Source organism: Amphibalanus amphitrite, unplaced genomic scaffold, assembly GCF_019059575.1.
Source record: "Amphibalanus amphitrite isolate SeventyFive unplaced genomic scaffold, NRLGWU_Aamphi_draft 000013F_arrow, whole genome shotgun sequence".
Classification (NCBI taxonomy): Eukaryota; Metazoa; Arthropoda; class Thecostraca; order Balanomorpha; family Balanidae; genus Amphibalanus; species Amphibalanus amphitrite.
The window spans coordinates 1,594,425-1,612,766 of NW_024881509.1; the positions used below are offsets into that span (position 1 = coordinate 1,594,425).

At 46.1% G+C, this 18,342-nt stretch overlaps 1 protein-coding gene across 3 annotated transcripts in view; it reads left to right on the forward strand.

Moving 5' to 3' along the window:
- Positions 1 to 18,342, forward strand: part of LOC122383748 (dedicator of cytokinesis protein 7-like) — a 649,924-nt gene that overhangs the window by 373,354 nt on the left and 258,228 nt on the right. For all 3 annotated transcript variants that reach the window (XR_006256886.1, XR_006256885.1, XM_043370493.1), the window contains exon 24: positions 12,268 to 12,344. Coding sequence is in view for 1 of the 3 variants with exons in the window: in XM_043370493.1 (XP_043226428.1) it covers positions 12,268 to 12,344 (77 nt within the window). In the remaining 2 variants the exon portion in view is untranslated. The remainder of the gene's footprint in view (positions 1 to 12,267; positions 12,345 to 18,342) is intronic.

The window sequence follows — 18,342 nt, forward strand, 5'->3', positions numbered from 1 at the left end:
GTAATGCCCAGGAAATGACCTCCATTCGCCCCCTGACCGGTCAGGGTTATAAAATTTGAGTGGATGGCGGTCCGTTTGGGGTTCAGATGTCAATTGTATTTTGTTACTGTCAAACAATACATGTTATGCTGGCAGCGAATGTGTGTAACGTCGTTTTTCGAAACAGAAGTTAGAACTGTAACGGCAGAGTGCTTGCTGGTCTCATCGTAAGTATTGTAAGTGTTGTAAGCAAAAGCATTGTCAATATTGTAAGTATTGTGAGCATTGATGTATGGTAGATATCACCTCACATGATCTCGGCTCAGATAACCCTCTCCGGTGTCCCTGTCAGTAAATGGCACCTGGATCATTACAGATAAGATAACTTGTCATAATTCTTAAAGAATTGGGTGGTTTTGACTCGTTTACTCGAGGTGCAGGTCGCATTTCAATACTTTTCCATCGGCTTGCAATGTAAAGGTCACGGCTCTGACCTAACCTCAGGTCACAGATCAAAAATTCTGAGATATACAAACGACACATACTGCAGGTACTGTTTTGAAGACTTGATGAGAGGAAATAACTTCGTGAAAAACTCAAGCTCTGACGTGTTTGCAAACTTTTCTGAGGTGGGGTCAACAAACCCGCTCTGGTTACCTGACCTGACCTGACCCGGCATTTTTTTTTTTTTGCTGAGATGTGCGCAATGAGCATTTAGGAAGTCACCAAATATGAGCTTAATGTCTCGCGGCGTTTGGCAATTGTACAAGAAAATCCTGAAAGGTCTCCCCGTCCGAAATAGGGTTAATGTGTATATGAAGAGTTGCAGATGCCAAACATACCCAGATCTAAGACTGCAGTTCCCAGCGCCGCTGCAACGTTTTTAAAACAAACATACATAGGACATACAAACATGTTTATTTGCATCTGTTTTGGATAATAGCAACTCATGGCGCCATCACCCGCGATAACTGTTAGGATTTGAGATATATTTTTATTTAGGCCATTAGTTTGGCTGTAATGTTTATTAATATTAGTTGGGCGGAGTTGGGTAGTTTTTTATTTAACTTGTGGTATGTTGTGCTGATTGCGGGTTGTTCAAACCTTTCAAATGTAAGGACCTTATTGAACTCAACCCTACCCCTACACTACCCTACATACGACTGGACGCTTTCCAAGCCCACAAGCATGACGACGCCGAGATGGAATGTAGCCGAGAAATCACCCTCGCCATCTGCTCTAGAGCTAATCGTGTGGGGCGGCGTGTGGGGCGCCGCTTAGCCTATGGGGGTGCACTTCTAGTGGATGGGGGACGGGGGTGCACCTGCACCCCTTTCATATGGAAAGTTACTTCCCTGATTACAGCTCCCCGTATTGCACCTAATCAGGGAACGGCCAGCAAACGAAGGAACTATTTCTGGATGACAGGCGAATAACCGCTCACGCAAGGAGCGGAGCTCCGCCCCGTCCAAAGTGGCCAACAAAGCAGACAGAGGCAGCATCACATCTTCCATCAAAGAACTGGTTTCTGGCTTGGAAGATGAGCTCCATCTTTGCATCCGAGTCGGTGCTGTCAGGAATCAGCTGGTCTAATGGAGTGAGAGTAGTGAGACGACTAGCTTGTATCAGAGCTGCCTGGTCTTCGTAGCATTTGCACCGATTCTTCTCGATCGGACTCTGAATTCTGTCCCTCCTGCGTATTACTTGAGGCATTGCTATGTAGCTAAGTCTTTGGCACAGTTTCATTATCCATGCTTTGCAAACAGTGCCATAACAACACAGTTAATTAATCACCAAGCTTCTTTGCAAGTTCCAATACAGTTGAATCGCACGCGATTTGAGTGCAAAAATCAAGAAAAGTGCCAACTTGTTCCCGTAAAATATTTTGAATATTGACCTAAAAAAATGAGTAATTTCCAGATAAAATAACAGCGAAATCAGTTTTCGCTTGCCAATAAAGCTCACAGATATTGAAGCTCCATTATTAAAGGAACATTTTAGTATATGCCATTCTTGATAAAACTTCTTAGCCACGCAATACCAGCGCAAAATAAAGAGACACTGAAAACACGACCAATCACTCCGATTTACCATAGGAAAATACATAGAAAATGTATGTCTCAACTGCGCCAAATATACAGACAGTTATATACCTACATGTGACGTCATGATTAGCCCGACCAATCAGAAGCAAGTCGTTTTCAGCCACAAATAATTAATTTCTGAACTAACTAGGCATTTTTTTAACAAAGTGATTTTAAATTAAATCATTAAAAATTCTGAGCTTTTTTATTTTACCAAAACATGCAGAGCATGCAGATAGGTCCCAACCCTATTCAAAGGTCCCAGGTTCGCGGCTGGTCACTTCCACATTGCAGCATGTTTTGATGACACGTTGCAAATTGCGTGAGGTATTTTGTGATTTGCGACTAGACTCTTTTGTGAAGATTATATTTCCACAACCACTGGACCGATTCACTTGCGGTAATTTTTGTAGGGTAGCTTCATTCCTTCCACCAAGAATTTGACTATTTTCGATACATATGGGTGAACCCTTATGCACGTGCAACGTGCAAAACGAAGAGGTGTCACTTCTGCAGCATTGCAATATCTCGGTGACTACTGGGCTGAATACGCTGAAACTTAGCATACAAGTAGGCACCCACTAGACAATGTCTTTCCATGTGCCACAGACATTTGGGGTGCTGCTGCACGTGCGCACGTGCAGGGATCGATTCCAGATCTCGAGAACGGCTGGATTGATTACGCTCAAATTTGGTACACGGTTAGGGACCGGTTAGTAGGGTGCCGTGCAAAAGTCAGTTGGGAATTGGGACCTAGTTGGCACGTGCGCACGTGCAGGGTGCCGCTTCCAGATCTCTAGAACGGCTGGGCCGATTGGACTCACATTTGGCACATCGCTAGAAACCGGTTAGTAAGGTGCAGTTCACAAGTCAGTTGGAAGTATCCCCCCGCAATGCCACACGTGCAAGGCTCGCCCTTTCGCTCGCTCGTTTGTCGCCCAAAGGACGTTTTACTTGGTACCTATGCTGCCTATGCTGAAGCAGTGTGATACCAATAATTCAATCGTGTCAAGAGACCCCAAACGACATTTGTGGTCATGAATGTCATACGAAGTGGCTTGCAGACTGCGGTACCAAGGTCTCAGTGACCTCGGAGGGCAGGTCAAGGGACCAATCGGCCCAATGATGTGAAGAGGGGGCCCAGGAGAGTGTCTGTGCAAATTTTGAAGAAAATCGTAGGGGCCGCCCCATTGGGCCCCAAATTTCAATTGGGTCCGGTGGGCCCCAGGTAGGCCCCATCGAAAAATGTTACTTGGTTTTTTTTTGTTTGGGAAATTACGCTCTTTCCAATGATGTGCATATTGCCGGGGTTGGTCGCGAAACTAGGGGCAATGCTTAGAAAGGGCCTCTTTGGGGCCCTCTTTGGGCCCCTTCCTTTGGATTCCCCGGTAGGTTTCTTCAGCCAGATTGAAGAAGGGGCCCAGGAGAGTGTCTGTGCAAATTTTGAAGAAAATCGCAGGGGCCGCCCCATTGGGCCCCAAATTTCAATTGGGTCCCGTGGGCCCCAGGTGGGCCCCATCGAAAAATAATACTTGGGTTTTGTGTTTGGGATATTACGCTCTTTCCAATGATGTGCATATTGCCGGGGTTGGTCGCGAAATTAGGGGCAATACTTAGAAAGGGCCTCTTTGGGGCCCTCTTTGGGCCCCTTCCTTTGGATTACCTGGTAGGTTTCTTCAGCCAGGTTGAAGAGGGGGCCCAGGAGAGTGTCTGTGCAAATTTTGAAGAAAATCGTAGGGGCCGCCCCATTGGGCCCCAAATTTCAATTGGGTCCCGTGGGCCCCAGGTGGGCCCCATCGAAAAATGTTACTTGTGTTTTTTGTTTAGGAAATTACGCTCTTTCCAATGATGTGCATATTGCCGGGGTTGGCCGCGAAATTAGGGACAATACATAGAAAGGGCCTCTTTGGGGCCCTCTTTGGGCCCCTTCCTTTGGATTCCCCGGTAGGTTTCTTCAGCCAGATTGAAGAGGGGGCCCAGGAGAGTGTCTGTGCAAATTTTGAAGAAAATCGTAGGGGCCGCCCCATTGGGCCCCAAATTTCAATTGGGTCCCGTGGGCCCCAGGTGGGCCCCATCAAAAAATGTTACTTGGGTTTTTTGTTTGGGAAATTACACTCTTTCCAATGATGTGCATATTGCCGGGGTTGGTCGCGAAATTAGGGGCAATGCTTAGAAAGGGCCTCTTTGGAGCCCTCTTTGGGCCCCTTCCTTTGGATTCCCCGGTAGGTTTCTTCAGCCAGATTGAAGAGGGGGCCCAGGAGAGTGTCTGTGCAAATTTTGAAGAAAATCGTAGGGGCCGCCCCATTGGGCCCCAAATTTCAATTGGGTCCCGTGGGCTCCAGGTGGGCCCTATCGAAAAATGTTACTTGGGTTTTTTGTTTAGGAAATTACGCTCTTTCCAATGATCTGCATATTGCCGGGGTTGGTCGCGAAATTAGGGGCAATACTTAGAAAGGGCCTCTTTGGGACCCTCTTTGGGCCCCTTCCTTTGGTTTCCCCGGTAGGTTTCTTCAGCCAGATTGAAGAGGGGGCCCAGGAGAGTGTCTGTGCAAATTTTGAAGAAAATCGTAGGACCGCCCCATTGGGCCCCAAATTTCAATTGGGTCCCGTGGGCCCCAGGTGGGCCCCATCGAAAAATGTTACTTGGGTTTTTTGTTTGGGAAATTACGCTCTTTCCAATGATGTGCATATTGTTGGGGTTGGTCGCGAAATTAGGGGCAATACTTAGAAAGGGCCTCTTTGGGGCCCTCTTTGGGCCCCTTCCTTTGGATTCCCCGGTAGGTTTCTTCAGCCAGATTGAAGAGGGGGCCCAGGAGAGTGTCTGTGCAAATTTTGAAGAAAATCGAGGGGCCGCCCCATTAGGCCCCAAATTTGAATTGGGTCCCGTAGGCCCCAGGTGGGCCCTATTGAAAAATGTTACTTTGGTTTTTTATTTTGGAAATTACGCTCTTTCCAATGATGTGCATATTGCCGGGGTTGGTCGCGAAATTAGGGGCAATACTTAGAAAGGGCCTCTTTGGGGCCCTCTTTGGGCCCCTTTCTTTGGATTCCCCGGTAGGTTTCTTCAGCCAGATTGAAGAGGGGGCCCAGGAGAGTGTCTGTGCAAATTTTGAAGAAAATCGTAGGGGCCGCCCCATTGGGCCCCAAATTTCAATTGGGTCCCGTGGGCCCCAGGTGGGCACCATCGAAAAATGTTACTTGGGTTTTTTGTTTTGGAAATTACGCTCTTTCCAATGATGTGCATATTGCCGGGGTTGGTCGCGAAATTAGGGGCAATACTTAGAAAGGGCCTCTTTGAGGCCCTCTTTGAGCCCCTTCCTTTGGATTCCCCGGTAGGTTTCTTCAGCCAGATTGAAGAGGGGGCCCAGGAGAGTGTCTGTGCAAATTTTGAAGAAAATCGTAGGACCGCCCCATTGGGCCCCAAATTTCAATTGGGTCCCGTGGGCCCCAGGTGGGCCCCATCGAAAAATGTTACTTGGGTTTTTTGTTTGGGAAATTACGCTCTTTCCAATGATGTGCATATTGTTGGGGTTGGTCGCGAAATTAGGGGCAATACTTAGAAAGGGCCTCTTTGGGGCCCTCTTTGGGCCCCTTCCTTTGGATTACCTGGTAGGTTTCTTCAGCCAGGTTGAAGAGGGGGCCCAGGAGAGTGTCTGTGCAAATTTTGAAGAAAATCGTAGGGGCCGCCCCATTGGGCCCCAAATTTCAATTGGGTCCCGTGGGCCCCAGGTGGGCCCCATCGAAAAATGTTACTTGTGTTTTTTGTTTAGGAAATTACGCTCTTTCCAATGATGTGCATATTGCCGGGGTTGGCCGCGAAATTAGGGACAATACATAGAAAGGGCCTCTTTGGGGCCCTCTTTGGGCCCCTTCCTTTGGATTCCCCGGTAGGTTTCTTCAGCCAGATTGAAGAGGGGGCCCAGGAGAGTGTCTGTGCAAATTTTGAAGAAAATCGTAGGGGCCGCCCCATTGGGCCCCAAATTTCAATTGGGTCCCGTGGGCCCCAGGTGGGCCCCATCAAAAAATGTTACTTGGGTTTTTTGTTTGGGAAATTACACTCTTTCCAATGATGTGCATATTGCCGGGGTTGGTCGCGAAATTAGGGGCAATGCTTAGAAAGGGCCTCTTTGGAGCCCTCTTTGGGCCCCTTCCTTTGGATTCCCCGGTAGGTTTCTTCAGCCAGATTGAAGAGGGGGCCCAGGAGAGTGTCTGTGCAAATTTTGAAGAAAATCGTAGGGGCCGCCCCATTGGGCCCCAAATTTCAATTGGGTCCCGTGGGCTCCAGGTGGGCCCTATCGAAAAATGTTACTTGGGTTTTTTGTTTAGGAAATTACGCTCTTTCCAATGATCTGCATATTGCCGGGGTTGGTCGCGAAATTAGGGGCAATACTTAGAAAGGGCCTCTTTGGGACCCTCTTTGGGCCCCTTCCTTTGGTTTCCCCGGTAGGTTTCTTCAGCCAGATTGAAGAGGGGGCCCAGGAGAGTGTCTGTGCAAATTTTGAAGAAAATCGTAGGACCGCCCCATTGGGCCCCAAATTTCAATTGGGTCCCGTGGGCCCCAGGTGGGCCCCATCGAAAAATGTTACTTGGGTTTTTTGTTTGGGAAATTACGCTCTTTCCAATGATGTGCATATTGTTGGGGTTGGTCGCGAAATTAGGGGCAATACTTAGAAAGGGCCTCTTTGGGGCCCTCTTTGGGCCCCTTCCTTTGGATTCCCCGGTAGGTTTCTTCAGCCAGATTGAAGAGGGGGCCCAGGAGAGTGTCTGTGCAAATTTTGAAGAAAATCGAGGGGCCGCCCCATTAGGCCCCAAATTTGAATTGGGTCCCGTAGGCCCCAGGTGGGCCCTATTGAAAAATGTTACTTTGGTTTTTTATTTTGGAAATTACGCTCTTTCCAATGATGTGCATATTGCCGGGGTTGGTCGCGAAATTAGGGGCAATACTTAGAAAGGGCCTCTTTGGGGCCCTCTTTGGGCCCCTTTCTTTGGATTCCCCGGTAGGTTTCTTCAGCCAGATTGAAGAGGGGGCCCAGGAGAGTGTCTGTGCAAATTTTGAAGAAAATCGTAGGGGCCGCCCCATTGGGCCCCAAATTTCAATTGGGTCCCGTGGGCCCCAGGTGGGCACCATCGAAAAATGTTACTTGGGTTTTTTGTTTTGGAAATTACGCTCTTTCCAATGATGTGCATATTGCCGGGGTTGGTCGCGAAATTAGGGGCAATACTTAGAAAGGGCCTCTTTGAGGCCCTCTTTGGGCCCCTTCCTTTGGATTCCCCGGTAGGTTTCTTCAGCCAGATTGAATTGGGGGCCCAGGAGAGTGTCTGTGCAAATTTTGAAGAAAATCGTAGGGGCCGCCCCATTGGGCCCCAAATTTCAATTGGGTCCCGTGGGCCCCAGGTGGGCCCCATCGAAAAATGTTACTTGGGTTTTTTGTTTGGGAAATTACGCTCTTTCCAATGATGTGCATATTGCTGGATTTTGTCGATGTTATAGGCCTGAAATTGTTGAAAGCGTTTATTTATGCCCCGAGGGCATATTCCCGGGCCCATACATTTGAAGCTGTTTTGTTCGGTTCAGGGGGGCGCTAGCCCCCTAAATTTGGTACCGTTGTACGTAAAATTTTGTCCTCTTTCGAATGACGTGCATTTTTAGCTGTTTTGACGGCTAGAAGTAGGGTTTTCAAAGTTCGTCGATTGTGCCCTGAGGGCATACTGTTTTTTTTATTTGTGGCCCCCCTGATGGATTCCCCGTATTTTGGCACTAGGATTTTCGATAGAGGACACCATTTGTTTTGGATAATGTACTTGCATTGCAGTGAAATGTAGAGCAAGACAGGGTCAAGATCAATCACGGACTCCTCAAAACAAAGTCAAATTTGTTGCTCATAAATGTTTTGGAAATTTTGAGTAAGGTAATTTAAGTCTATTTAAGTAATTTAAATTAAAGTGTTTTAGGTATTTATATACACTGTTATTCAAGTATGTTTTCCAGCATACAGTGAGCTTAACCCTCTAATGCCCACACATAGTTCCACGGTGCCTAAAATTAGCACCTCGTGACCTATGATTCATTTAAGGTCCCTTGTTCGAAATCTGAAGTCAAAAATTTTTCGCAGTCCAAATTTCGGAAATAATTTGTGTATCAAATATGATACATTGGGCATTCCACATGGTTATTTTAGTGGTATCCGACCACTCAGAAGGAAATGAAGACATAGATGAGAAGATATATGTTTTGAAAAAAAATCAGAGATAAAAGCGGCAGTTAAAATGTGTAAAATGCAAACAAGAAATCCTTTACTGTGCGCCACTTATCAGAACATTTTCTTAATATTTCATTGGCATCCTACTTGTATCAAAATGCCCTTTCAGTCGGTACTAAGGGAACAACGCTAATCATAGGCATCTTTTTACGAGTGCCTTCTATTCCTTTAACTTCCACGATACAGCGCGTTGCACTTGTGCATTTTTTCATAATTCAGACATGTGGGCCATGCTTCTCAAACGTGCATTATACATACTTGATACAAAAATGAAGACATTACGGTTGGTCGGTAAATGGTCGAAGTGAAGCAGTTCTGATGCAAAATGCTGGACAGCCTGCCGACGGACCGGAATCAATGCCAAAGACGATGTTGGTTTATCTTCACGATAGCCGGACAATCCCTGGTGACTGAAACTCTCAGCCTGTGAATCGTCAGTTAGCACTTTGACTGGTCGTGCGGTCCTCATGTCATCGGCGTCAGTACAACAGCCGCGTACTGACCAGTGACCAGTGCAGTAACCGTTGCACGTGTCAGACAACAAAGGTACAGGTAACTGTGTACCGATCGGCAGGAACTTGCACAATGAATCATTGACCTCATATGGAGGTGAGCGTACGCAATGCCGCACTTTAACTTGTCTTATGGTCAGTGTCCATGTTTTAGTATAAATCCCACATATGTCAATATATGACAACAAATGACATAGGTACCTGGCAGTAAAAATGTTTGCCAGGTGTCAGGCACCTGCTGGATCCTGGCAGCAGTGCATGGTTGCCTACTTCTTGGATGCGTAAATCAAAGGAACCACGTCCTTCGGTCTTGACGTCTGTCTTCATGGCGAGTCCGTTTAGCTAGCTTCCTCAGACGATGACGGTGTAGTTTTCCACTCCACATTCAATCTCTTACTACTGGGATGAACAGAGGGGATTTGAATCGCAAACAAATTGTGAGTCGTTCTCCAGTATGAATGAAAAATGCTGGCTGGCTGCTAATGCAAGTCTTCGGCCATGCCCAGCTAAGACATAGACCCACAAGACATAAGCCCGTCCACAAACCCTGTTGGAATATCGAAATTGTGCAAGAGACCGCTGAATCCTCCTTTCCCAAACATAGTCAAGTCTCAATTTTTGGTTTCACGAGTATAAATGCTTGCACGGATGATCGTCCCTTGAAATCAACAAGCTTGTCATCGATGGCATGTCATTCCTAACGTGGTTTTAGAAGATATGGTCTGCTAGTGTTCTGCAGATCAAAAAGTTCACTGTTATCATCGTCAAACAGTTGGAAAACCAGATTCCTATGAGCGTTAGAAAAGTCGAGATGTATGAGGCATGTAAGGCCACTCATAGAAAGCTAGATGGAAGATTGACAAGGATGAGAGGCGGCATAAGCGTACCAATATCGTTATGAAATATCGAGTCTGGAGCGAAATAGAGTTATCTGACGCCAGAGGTGCGAACTTCACAAATTTATGCATCTTGTACCATCGCCATTTTCAATGACTCACAGGCCACTGCAATGCTTATCACCTGAGAAAACTATGGTATTGGCACACCGTATGTTGCAGCGGCGAAAATTTCATAGAAATTATTGGAGTGCTATGCCCACTGTATCATATCTAGTATCCCCCAAATTAGGGGTCCATATCTTTGACCCTGAAATAGCTGCGATGTTTTGCAACATACTGTGATAAATGCTGGACATTTGTCTCACAGTATACCAAGTTTCTTTCCAAATAACTATTTTTTGTTTTTTAAATGCTAAAATTTACACTTGCATCTCAAATAGCTTTTCAGCAAAGGACAAACTGACCCTCTTCAAAATCACCTGGTGGGAAACTGAGAAATCATTACTTAAAAATTTTGCCACCAGGTGGTTGCCAAGACGTACCACTTCTGATACAGCAGGGTTTTCAACAATTTTCGCCTTCAGGATTAGCACGCGAATTTTCTGCAAATTGACTTACAGATATGATACCGGGGGCACTAGAGGGTTAACATTCATACATGTTTATGTCTTGCACATTAGCTTTCTTTGTAAGATAATTATCCTCTTGGTATTGGAATTTGCTAGCACTGATAAGTTGCCATTTAACAATGGTAGACTGATGTGTTTGGTATTACAGTTAACGTGTTTGCCGATTTGTTAGGACATCATGCAATTGGGAGAAATGTGTCATGCTTGCCATTTTTTCTTCATCCAATGTCATTTAGCAAATCAAATTTGAGTTCAGGTTTTTCAAAAATGCTTCAAATCTTTTATGGTAGTAGTTAATTATTATAATACCGACAAAATACCAAATGCTTTTGGTATATAATACCGAATACCAAATCGGTATTGGTTCGGTATCGGTATACCGAAATTTTGGTAACCGATTGACACCACTAACTTTTACAATATAGACGATTGGGGAATTCGACCTTATCGACATGGTACAACGAAGTCATCTGATCTGCCTGCCATTTAAACCATAGTAAAACTGGTATTTAAACGCTGCGAAAAAGCTTACGTATAACGTAGTTCCGATGGGTCGCTCCGATTTTCTTCCGATCGAGAGAAGTTTCATACCGAGAGAAGTATCGCAGCCACGTCCGATATAACTTACGATAGCACGGATCCCCCAGCCTCATTTCTTACCTCATCTCTTACCTTTTTTCATCTTGCCGTTATTCGCGGGAAGGGGCGAAATATGTTTCTTGTATGATGTATCATTACCAAACAAAGCAAGTTGTTCAACGCAAATTCGGTGAGTGTTCCTTAAAGTCCATTGCGCACATTCTGTCAATGAAAAATTGCCGGGTCAGGTCAGGTCAGGCCTCCAGAGGAAGTTTGTTAACTTCACACGTCGATCGATAGGTATTCAATAAAACCTTTTCGGGTGAAGACAAGACCTGACAACGCTTTTATCAAGCTCACAGACCACTGGCGGATCCAGAGGTTGAGGGGGGGGGGGCAACCGGGTCAAAGTCCCGGTCGTCGTCCCCCTGGGGGCGGCCAAAACATGATTTCCCCCTTTTCCAAATCGAATCCTTCCCTTCAGAATATTCACTGGACCACAATTCACAAAAGATGACGACATGCATGCAAGATGAGTCAATACATTCTCATTCCTTATCCCAATTAGCCCGATTATATCAAAATGGGGATTTTTTCATTGTTGACCATCGGAGACCAATGACTTCTTGGCCGGCTTTGGCCCCTCCCTTTAAAAACGGCCGGATTAGCTAGTGGCACAGACTTTTTAAGATAGTGAACATACGGTAGCTTCTCTATGCTATTGAATCATGCTGCTGATTCTAGTTGGTATCTACTACGCTACCTTTTCACATTCATTTTTCTTGATGCGTTTTTTTTTTTTGGGTGGGGGGGTCAAAATATATGTTGCCCCCCTTACAGGCTTTTGGGGGGCTTTGGCCCCGTAACCTTTCCCCCCTGGAACCGCCAGTGTGCATTTATTCATTCTTCGCACGTGAATTTTTATTTAATAAATTGGAAACTGAATAAGTGAACTAGTTAAACCAATAACTATTCAACTAATTACTATTTCAGCAAATAAGTAATAAGCAATTATTATTTTATTTTGACCACTCGAATATCGGTCGGACGTTGCCGTCAGCAATACACGTTTACCGCCGTCGCCGTATTTCACCCGATCTCGCAACATATTTTGTTTTGGTCGTTCTCGGTGTAATACGTATTCCTTCAAAGACACGCTAGTAGCCTATTGGAACCGAAATTGAATGTTTTTTCCAATAAGGGGTCTCTCATTATCGTAGGACTGTTGTAGGACATACTGTTTTGGAGATAAAGACAATATTAGTTAGGGGACTCGCTTTCTTTGCAACACCCTGTATAAGTTTGACTCGCTGACGGCTGTGTAGGTATGATGTATACTACAGTCAATAATTGTTTGTTTGACTAGGTGTGTGCTATGTCCCCAGATTTGTCAGCTGCCGGTTATTCGACCAGGGACGATGGCCCGCTCGGCTCGCCGCCGCACGACACGGCAGAGGCGCAGGTCAGTAGAGGTCTGCACCGGCCGGCTGCAGCCGCGGCTGGCTGCAGCCCCACGGCTGTTGGCCGGGGCGGCTGCAAATATCTCCAAGAACACGGCTACGGCTGTGGCCACGGCTGTGAGATTTCAAGCTCAATCTAAAGTATAGTCGACTACAGAATGATGTTCCACTCCTCAGAAGCTATCAGTTGACCGGAGCGCTAAGTTGTGCCGTTTATTACGCAATTAACCGTGTCGATTGTAAGCATTGGGACAAAACTATAGTTTGTGAACTCAGCCCGTGTGATGCGGCACAGCCTACCACTTCAGGCAAATAATTGCATGTGAAAAGTGGGACATCATTTTGTAGTCGACTATACTCAAATATAAAATTTTAAATCCTTAATCTTACATTCTGATAAGCAGTCTAGCCTGTAAAATCATGCAAAGAATGCCTAGCAACATTGAAAGTGGTGAAGCCTTTGAAAACCTTTAATGGTTTTATCATTTGCCGTAGCCGTAGGGGAGTTTGCGCTCCGGTACAGAATACTAATTATAGGTACCAATTGTTCCTTCATCATCAAGAGCTTGACAGTTTCAGAAAATGCAACATGTTGCATTGTCACATCCCTCTCAAATCAATCTCACCTGGTCATTAGGAGAGCACCTTATAGCTATTGAAGACAAGCGTTCAATAATTCTTTCAGGTAATAGAAAAAGAAATAACACCTAGGTAAAGGCAGGTAAAGACTTCATAAAATATTTTCTAAAATAACTCTTTTTCTGGATTTTCGGCAAGTCCAATTACATAATATAAAACTGCCGCTTTATGTTCTAACTGGTATGTGAGTGACCGCTAACAGAAAATGCTGATCAACGAAGCCAATGGAATTAGATTATAAGGGAGTATAAACCGTACTTACGGTTAATTCACATGACGGTGAAAACCCGGAACACGATATTTCTTACGCGAGCTGTTGACTTTACTAATAAAATGACGTCTTTTTCTGAAATTGTAAAAATTTGATACTGAATCTTTGTTTGAGAGCAAGTTTTTAACTGTTTAGCCTCATTATTTATTAATTATAATTTCTATGGCTGTTTGTAGAGACACAATTTTTTGCCACTTCTTTGCTATTGACGTCATTAAAAACTCAAATAAAATTTTTGATTGAAAGAGGCAATTGTGGCTCGCACGTCCTTGGTGATTTGAGCGAAGATTGAAGAAAAATGAAAATCAAATTGGAAAAATCAAAATAGATGAATGTTTTTCTTTCTTGGATGCTCACTAGTGTTTTGATGCCTTGCATATCAAATTAGTTTGAGACTTGCTCAGAAGGCTGCTTCAAGCCTGGCATAACACCCCCAGAAAATATGCAAGGTAAGAAAGAAGCAAGAGTTTTGACTAGACAATCACTGTTTGACAGTCCATCAACTTCAGTTTCATTTTCCATAACATTGATAATGAAAAGCATCAGGGTCTGTTGTTCTTGTTCTGTCCCACAACCCAGGTTTTGGCATTAGATGTCTACACTGTCTGCTGGTGCTTCTATTCTGGTTCGTTGTTTATGTTTTCTGTTGATGTAGGTACCTACCTACCCATCTTTCTTAACCCCTTGCAAGGGCTTGTGTAGGCATGCGTTGCGCATCAGGCTTTCGGCCTGAAGCCAGATACACAACCACTTAACCCGCGCCCCGTAGGGCTACCGGCGGACCCTACCACCGGTAAGGGGGGGGGGGGCGTTTCGGCCCCCCCCCTAAGATCTCGGAAATTTACTGGACGATTTTCAAAATTCAAACGGTGTTCGATAGCCCTACCCGGGAACTACCTCGTGACCAAATTTCATTGACCTAGGTCAAACCGATGACGTCACAGGTCAGGTCGAAGGTCGGATTTTCACCGTTCACAGGCATTTCAAGAAATGTGTTGTGAAATTGAGTAAATTGGTAATTTATTGAAAACCATTGATGGTACATTGTTCATCAAACACATACTTTGCTATCTGAGGTCACTGATACCAGGTCAGGTCACAGCGAGGTCAGGTCACCGGGGGTCACAATATGAAAGTGTCGTGTGATGCATGTTTTATGATCCATTTTACATGAAAGTGCGATTATATGGGTTAGGCAGCCTTTGGGGCCAGCCTAGGTGACGTTTTGGTGATGGTCAGGTCAAGGTCAGGTCAAATTAGGTCAAATTTCAAAGTTGATATTTTTGCATAAAATGGGTACCGATTCGATGCAGCTCGTCACGGGGAGTCTAATGGTGGTCTTTTTTTGCTCTACGAGGTCTAGAATTGCCCAAAATTGAGTTTGAAAATTTGACGTCATCATTTGTGAACAGTTTTTTTCGCTATAACTTGGCCAAAAAACGAGCTATTGATCTGAAATTTGGTATGTAGATAGAATACGGTAGGTACTATCACATATATTCCGTTTTTTTTTCGAAACTCAAAAACTTTTATGCTTTTTTGGCTAATATATCCAAAAATATACTTTTTTGATTTTGGGGGGTCAAAACTCAAAAATTTCAAGAATCCGAGATAGCAGTTTTGTAGCCCTGTCAATTCTACACCTTTTATGTTTTGATCATTTTTCAGTATCTTCAAAGCTGTAGCCCTGACAGGTCTTCGCGCGAAGGTCTTTTTTGGGTCGAAAATGACAGAACATGATGTCATTCTGACGTCATTTGTGGCCAACCTATCATAGCCTCTGGTAAAAAAAAATTGGTCACAATGTATAAAATTGATTCCACGTTCATTCCACGCCATTCCACGTTCTGCTGCAGCATCTCGCTGGCTAGCCGCGCCTGATTCCAGCTTTGGAGGCATCTTCTGAGCTCACGTTCAGCTCCTCTCATGGCAGTTCCGTTATCCGAGTAGATAACGCGAGGGAGTCCCCTTCTTGCCATCATGCGTCTCAGACACATGATGAGGGAGTCGGTGTCTATAGAGTGAGACATTTCTAGATGCACAGCTCTTATGCTGAGACAGGTAAATATGCAGCCATATCTCTTCTCCTCTCTTCCATCTTTCTTCACCAGGATTGGTCCGAAAAAGTCTAGTCCGACGGCCGCAAAGAAAGGACTGGTAGAGTCGACACGTGCTGAGGGTAGGTCGCTCATCAGAGGTGGCTGTGGAGTTGCTCGTGCTCGTGCTCGTGCACAACCAGGACACTTGAAAGTGTAAGCTCTGACGGCAGCTCGTCCTCTCAGAATCCAGTGCGTCTGCCGTATTTGACTCAGTACGTGATTCGCACCGGCGTGGGCGAGAGTTCGATGCCGATCAGTCACAATCAATCTTTTTTTTAACGTTCATTCAATATAAGCACATCATACATAGGGCACTCACGGCAGGCTGGGTAACGAGGCTGATCTCACGTGATCAGAGATCTCCCGAACCATGCTCTCGCCAGCAAGTATTCGTCGCCAACTTTGCCACGGATTCAGCTCTTTTTTTTACATACGGTTCACAAGGTGCAACATTCAAGCTCCAACACGGAGTTACAAGCTATAAGGTGTAACATTTTTCAGATCTATGTAGCAGCTCATCACCTTCATGTGTCACTACACAATAGCACCTATATACAATCCATTAGTCAGCAGCAGATTGAGTGTAGTTAACTGAGCGCAATCAAACAAACTGCCAGCGAACACGGTTGGGGACAGTAAAGAGAATCCCTAGGAATTCTGCCCCGCCCCGCATCGCCCCGCGTAATGCATACTCGTCTTCGCTGGGGCGATGCCCCAGCTTGGAAGTCAGTCACAATCAATCTTGTTATCTCGTGTCTGGAGGGCAGGATCACCTGATGCTGCGCTTCGTATGATACGGCGGTCGCGTGGCGCAGTCGACCCCCAACACGGATCAAGCCGCTGCTGTCCATGAAGGAGTTCAGCGACAGAAGCTTGCTGTCACTAGCCACTTTCTCTCCTTTCTGTATCGCGTTCACTTCTCTAGGGAATGCCTCTCTTTGTACATTCCGACACCAGTGGATTTCGGCCTCACGGAGCTCCTCGGGTGTCAACGGCCCACCATTTCGCTCTGATTGTGCTCTCCGACTGTTGAACAGAAACCTACGTAGCCAGGCCGTAACTCGTAACAGCCTGCGCCAGTCTGAAAATCGCGCTAGATCGATGACGTGCTCTTCACCTGTCGTCGAGATGCAGAGTCGAACTTCGCGGCGCTCTTCTGTATGCGCCGTGTTCTCTTCCTGGTTTGCAGGTTGTTCACTTGGCCACTGTGTCTCTGGATGGCTCAGAAACTCAGGACCGTGGATCCATCTGTCGTTGTCCAGTAGTTCCATCAGACCACACCCTCGGGAGCAGACGTCGGTGGGGTTGATGACTCCTGGTACGTGTCTCCAGGAGCGGCAGTCTGATTCATCTTGAATTTCATCGATACGGTTCGTTACGAAGTTTTGATAGCGGCGACTTTCGTTTTTTATCCAGTCTGTACGCGAATCCGACCAAAAGTGAGTTGAATGAATCTCGATGTCATGCTCTCGTTTGATGGAGACTGCAGCGCGTACAGCCATTACAGCCGCTTGTAGCTCTAGTCGTGGAACGCTGAGCTGGCGCAGGGGTGCCACGCGATTCTTAGCCAGAACGAGAGCGCAGCTAATGTGGCCATCTTCATACGTGTACCGTAAGTATGATACTACACCGAAAGCGACTTCGGAAGCATCTCCAAAGATGTGAAGCTGGCAGTTCACTGGGGCACTGTGCCACTGGCTGTAGCAGCGCGCTACTCTGAAGTCGCTCAGCGTCTCTAGATCAGCTGTCCACTTCTCCCACGCATCCTTCAGCCTTTGATCCTTGATTTCTTCATCCCAGCTGAAGCCAGCTTTCCATATACTCTGGAGAAGACATCTTTTCAGGAAGAACCCACGGGGCCAGCATGGCCAGAGGGTCAAAAACCGATGATACCCGACTCAGGATGTCCCTCTTTGTGGCCAGCTGGGTGAAGGCAGTGGCTTTGAAGGTGAACATGTCAACTGTGGTGTCCCAATACACCCCCAGTGCGCGTTCCCACTTTTGGCCATCTTTGCTGAGGTCCACTGACGTTGTGCTGTGATCCCTGCAGTCGATGTCCTTCATTACAAATGTAGATGAAGTAGCCCATTTGGATAGGGTAAATCCACCTTTTGGCCAGTAGTGAGCTCAGCGACTTTTGCATCTCACTGGCCTGATTTTCGTCTTTTAGTGAATCTAAGTAGTCATCAACGTAGAAGCGTTTGTACACTGCCGCTGCAGCAGCAGGGTACTCTGTCTGGAAATCATCAGCGCATTTCCTGAGAACGAATGTCGCTGAGCAGGGCGAAGAGGCAGCCCCGAAGATGAGCACTTGCATCTGGTAGTGATTTGGTGGTTGTAGTCTGTCCATCCCTCGCCATAGAAAGCGCAGGGCAGGCTGATCTGACGGACGGACCCTCACCTGGTGAAACATTGCGTTAATATCGGCTGCCAGCGCGACGGGCATTTGACGAAAGCGCATAAAAATGCCAATCAAGCTGTTGGTTAGATCGGGTCCAGTGAACAGCTGCTCATTTAGAGAGGTGCCCCCGTGTCGCCCAGCAGCGTCGAACACGACACGGGTCTTGCCTGGCTTATGAGTACTGCGCACTGCATGGTGAGGCAAGTACCATTCACGCTCATGTTTCACTTCAAGCTCGTCACAGGTCAGTTTTTTTTTCACGTATCCTTTATCAATGTAGTCGGTCATCGTGGCACAATAGGCCTCAGCTAGCTCTTTGTCACGGTCCAGCTTCCTCTCCGTCGAATTCAGCCGGGACATAGCAGAAGGAAGGCTTCCGTGCAGCTTCACATTCGGAGACTTCCACAGCAGGCCAGTCTCGTACTGTTCGCCGGCCCGTTTCGTAGTGCCATTCAAAATGTCGAGGGCTGCTTCGTCTTCTTTCGAGCGATTTACGGCGTTGCTGTATTTAGTTCCGAACGAATCGGTTTTCCACCATTGCTGACCATTTCATGCAGCTCTGAGTTTTCCACCAGTTTAATGTGGTTGAC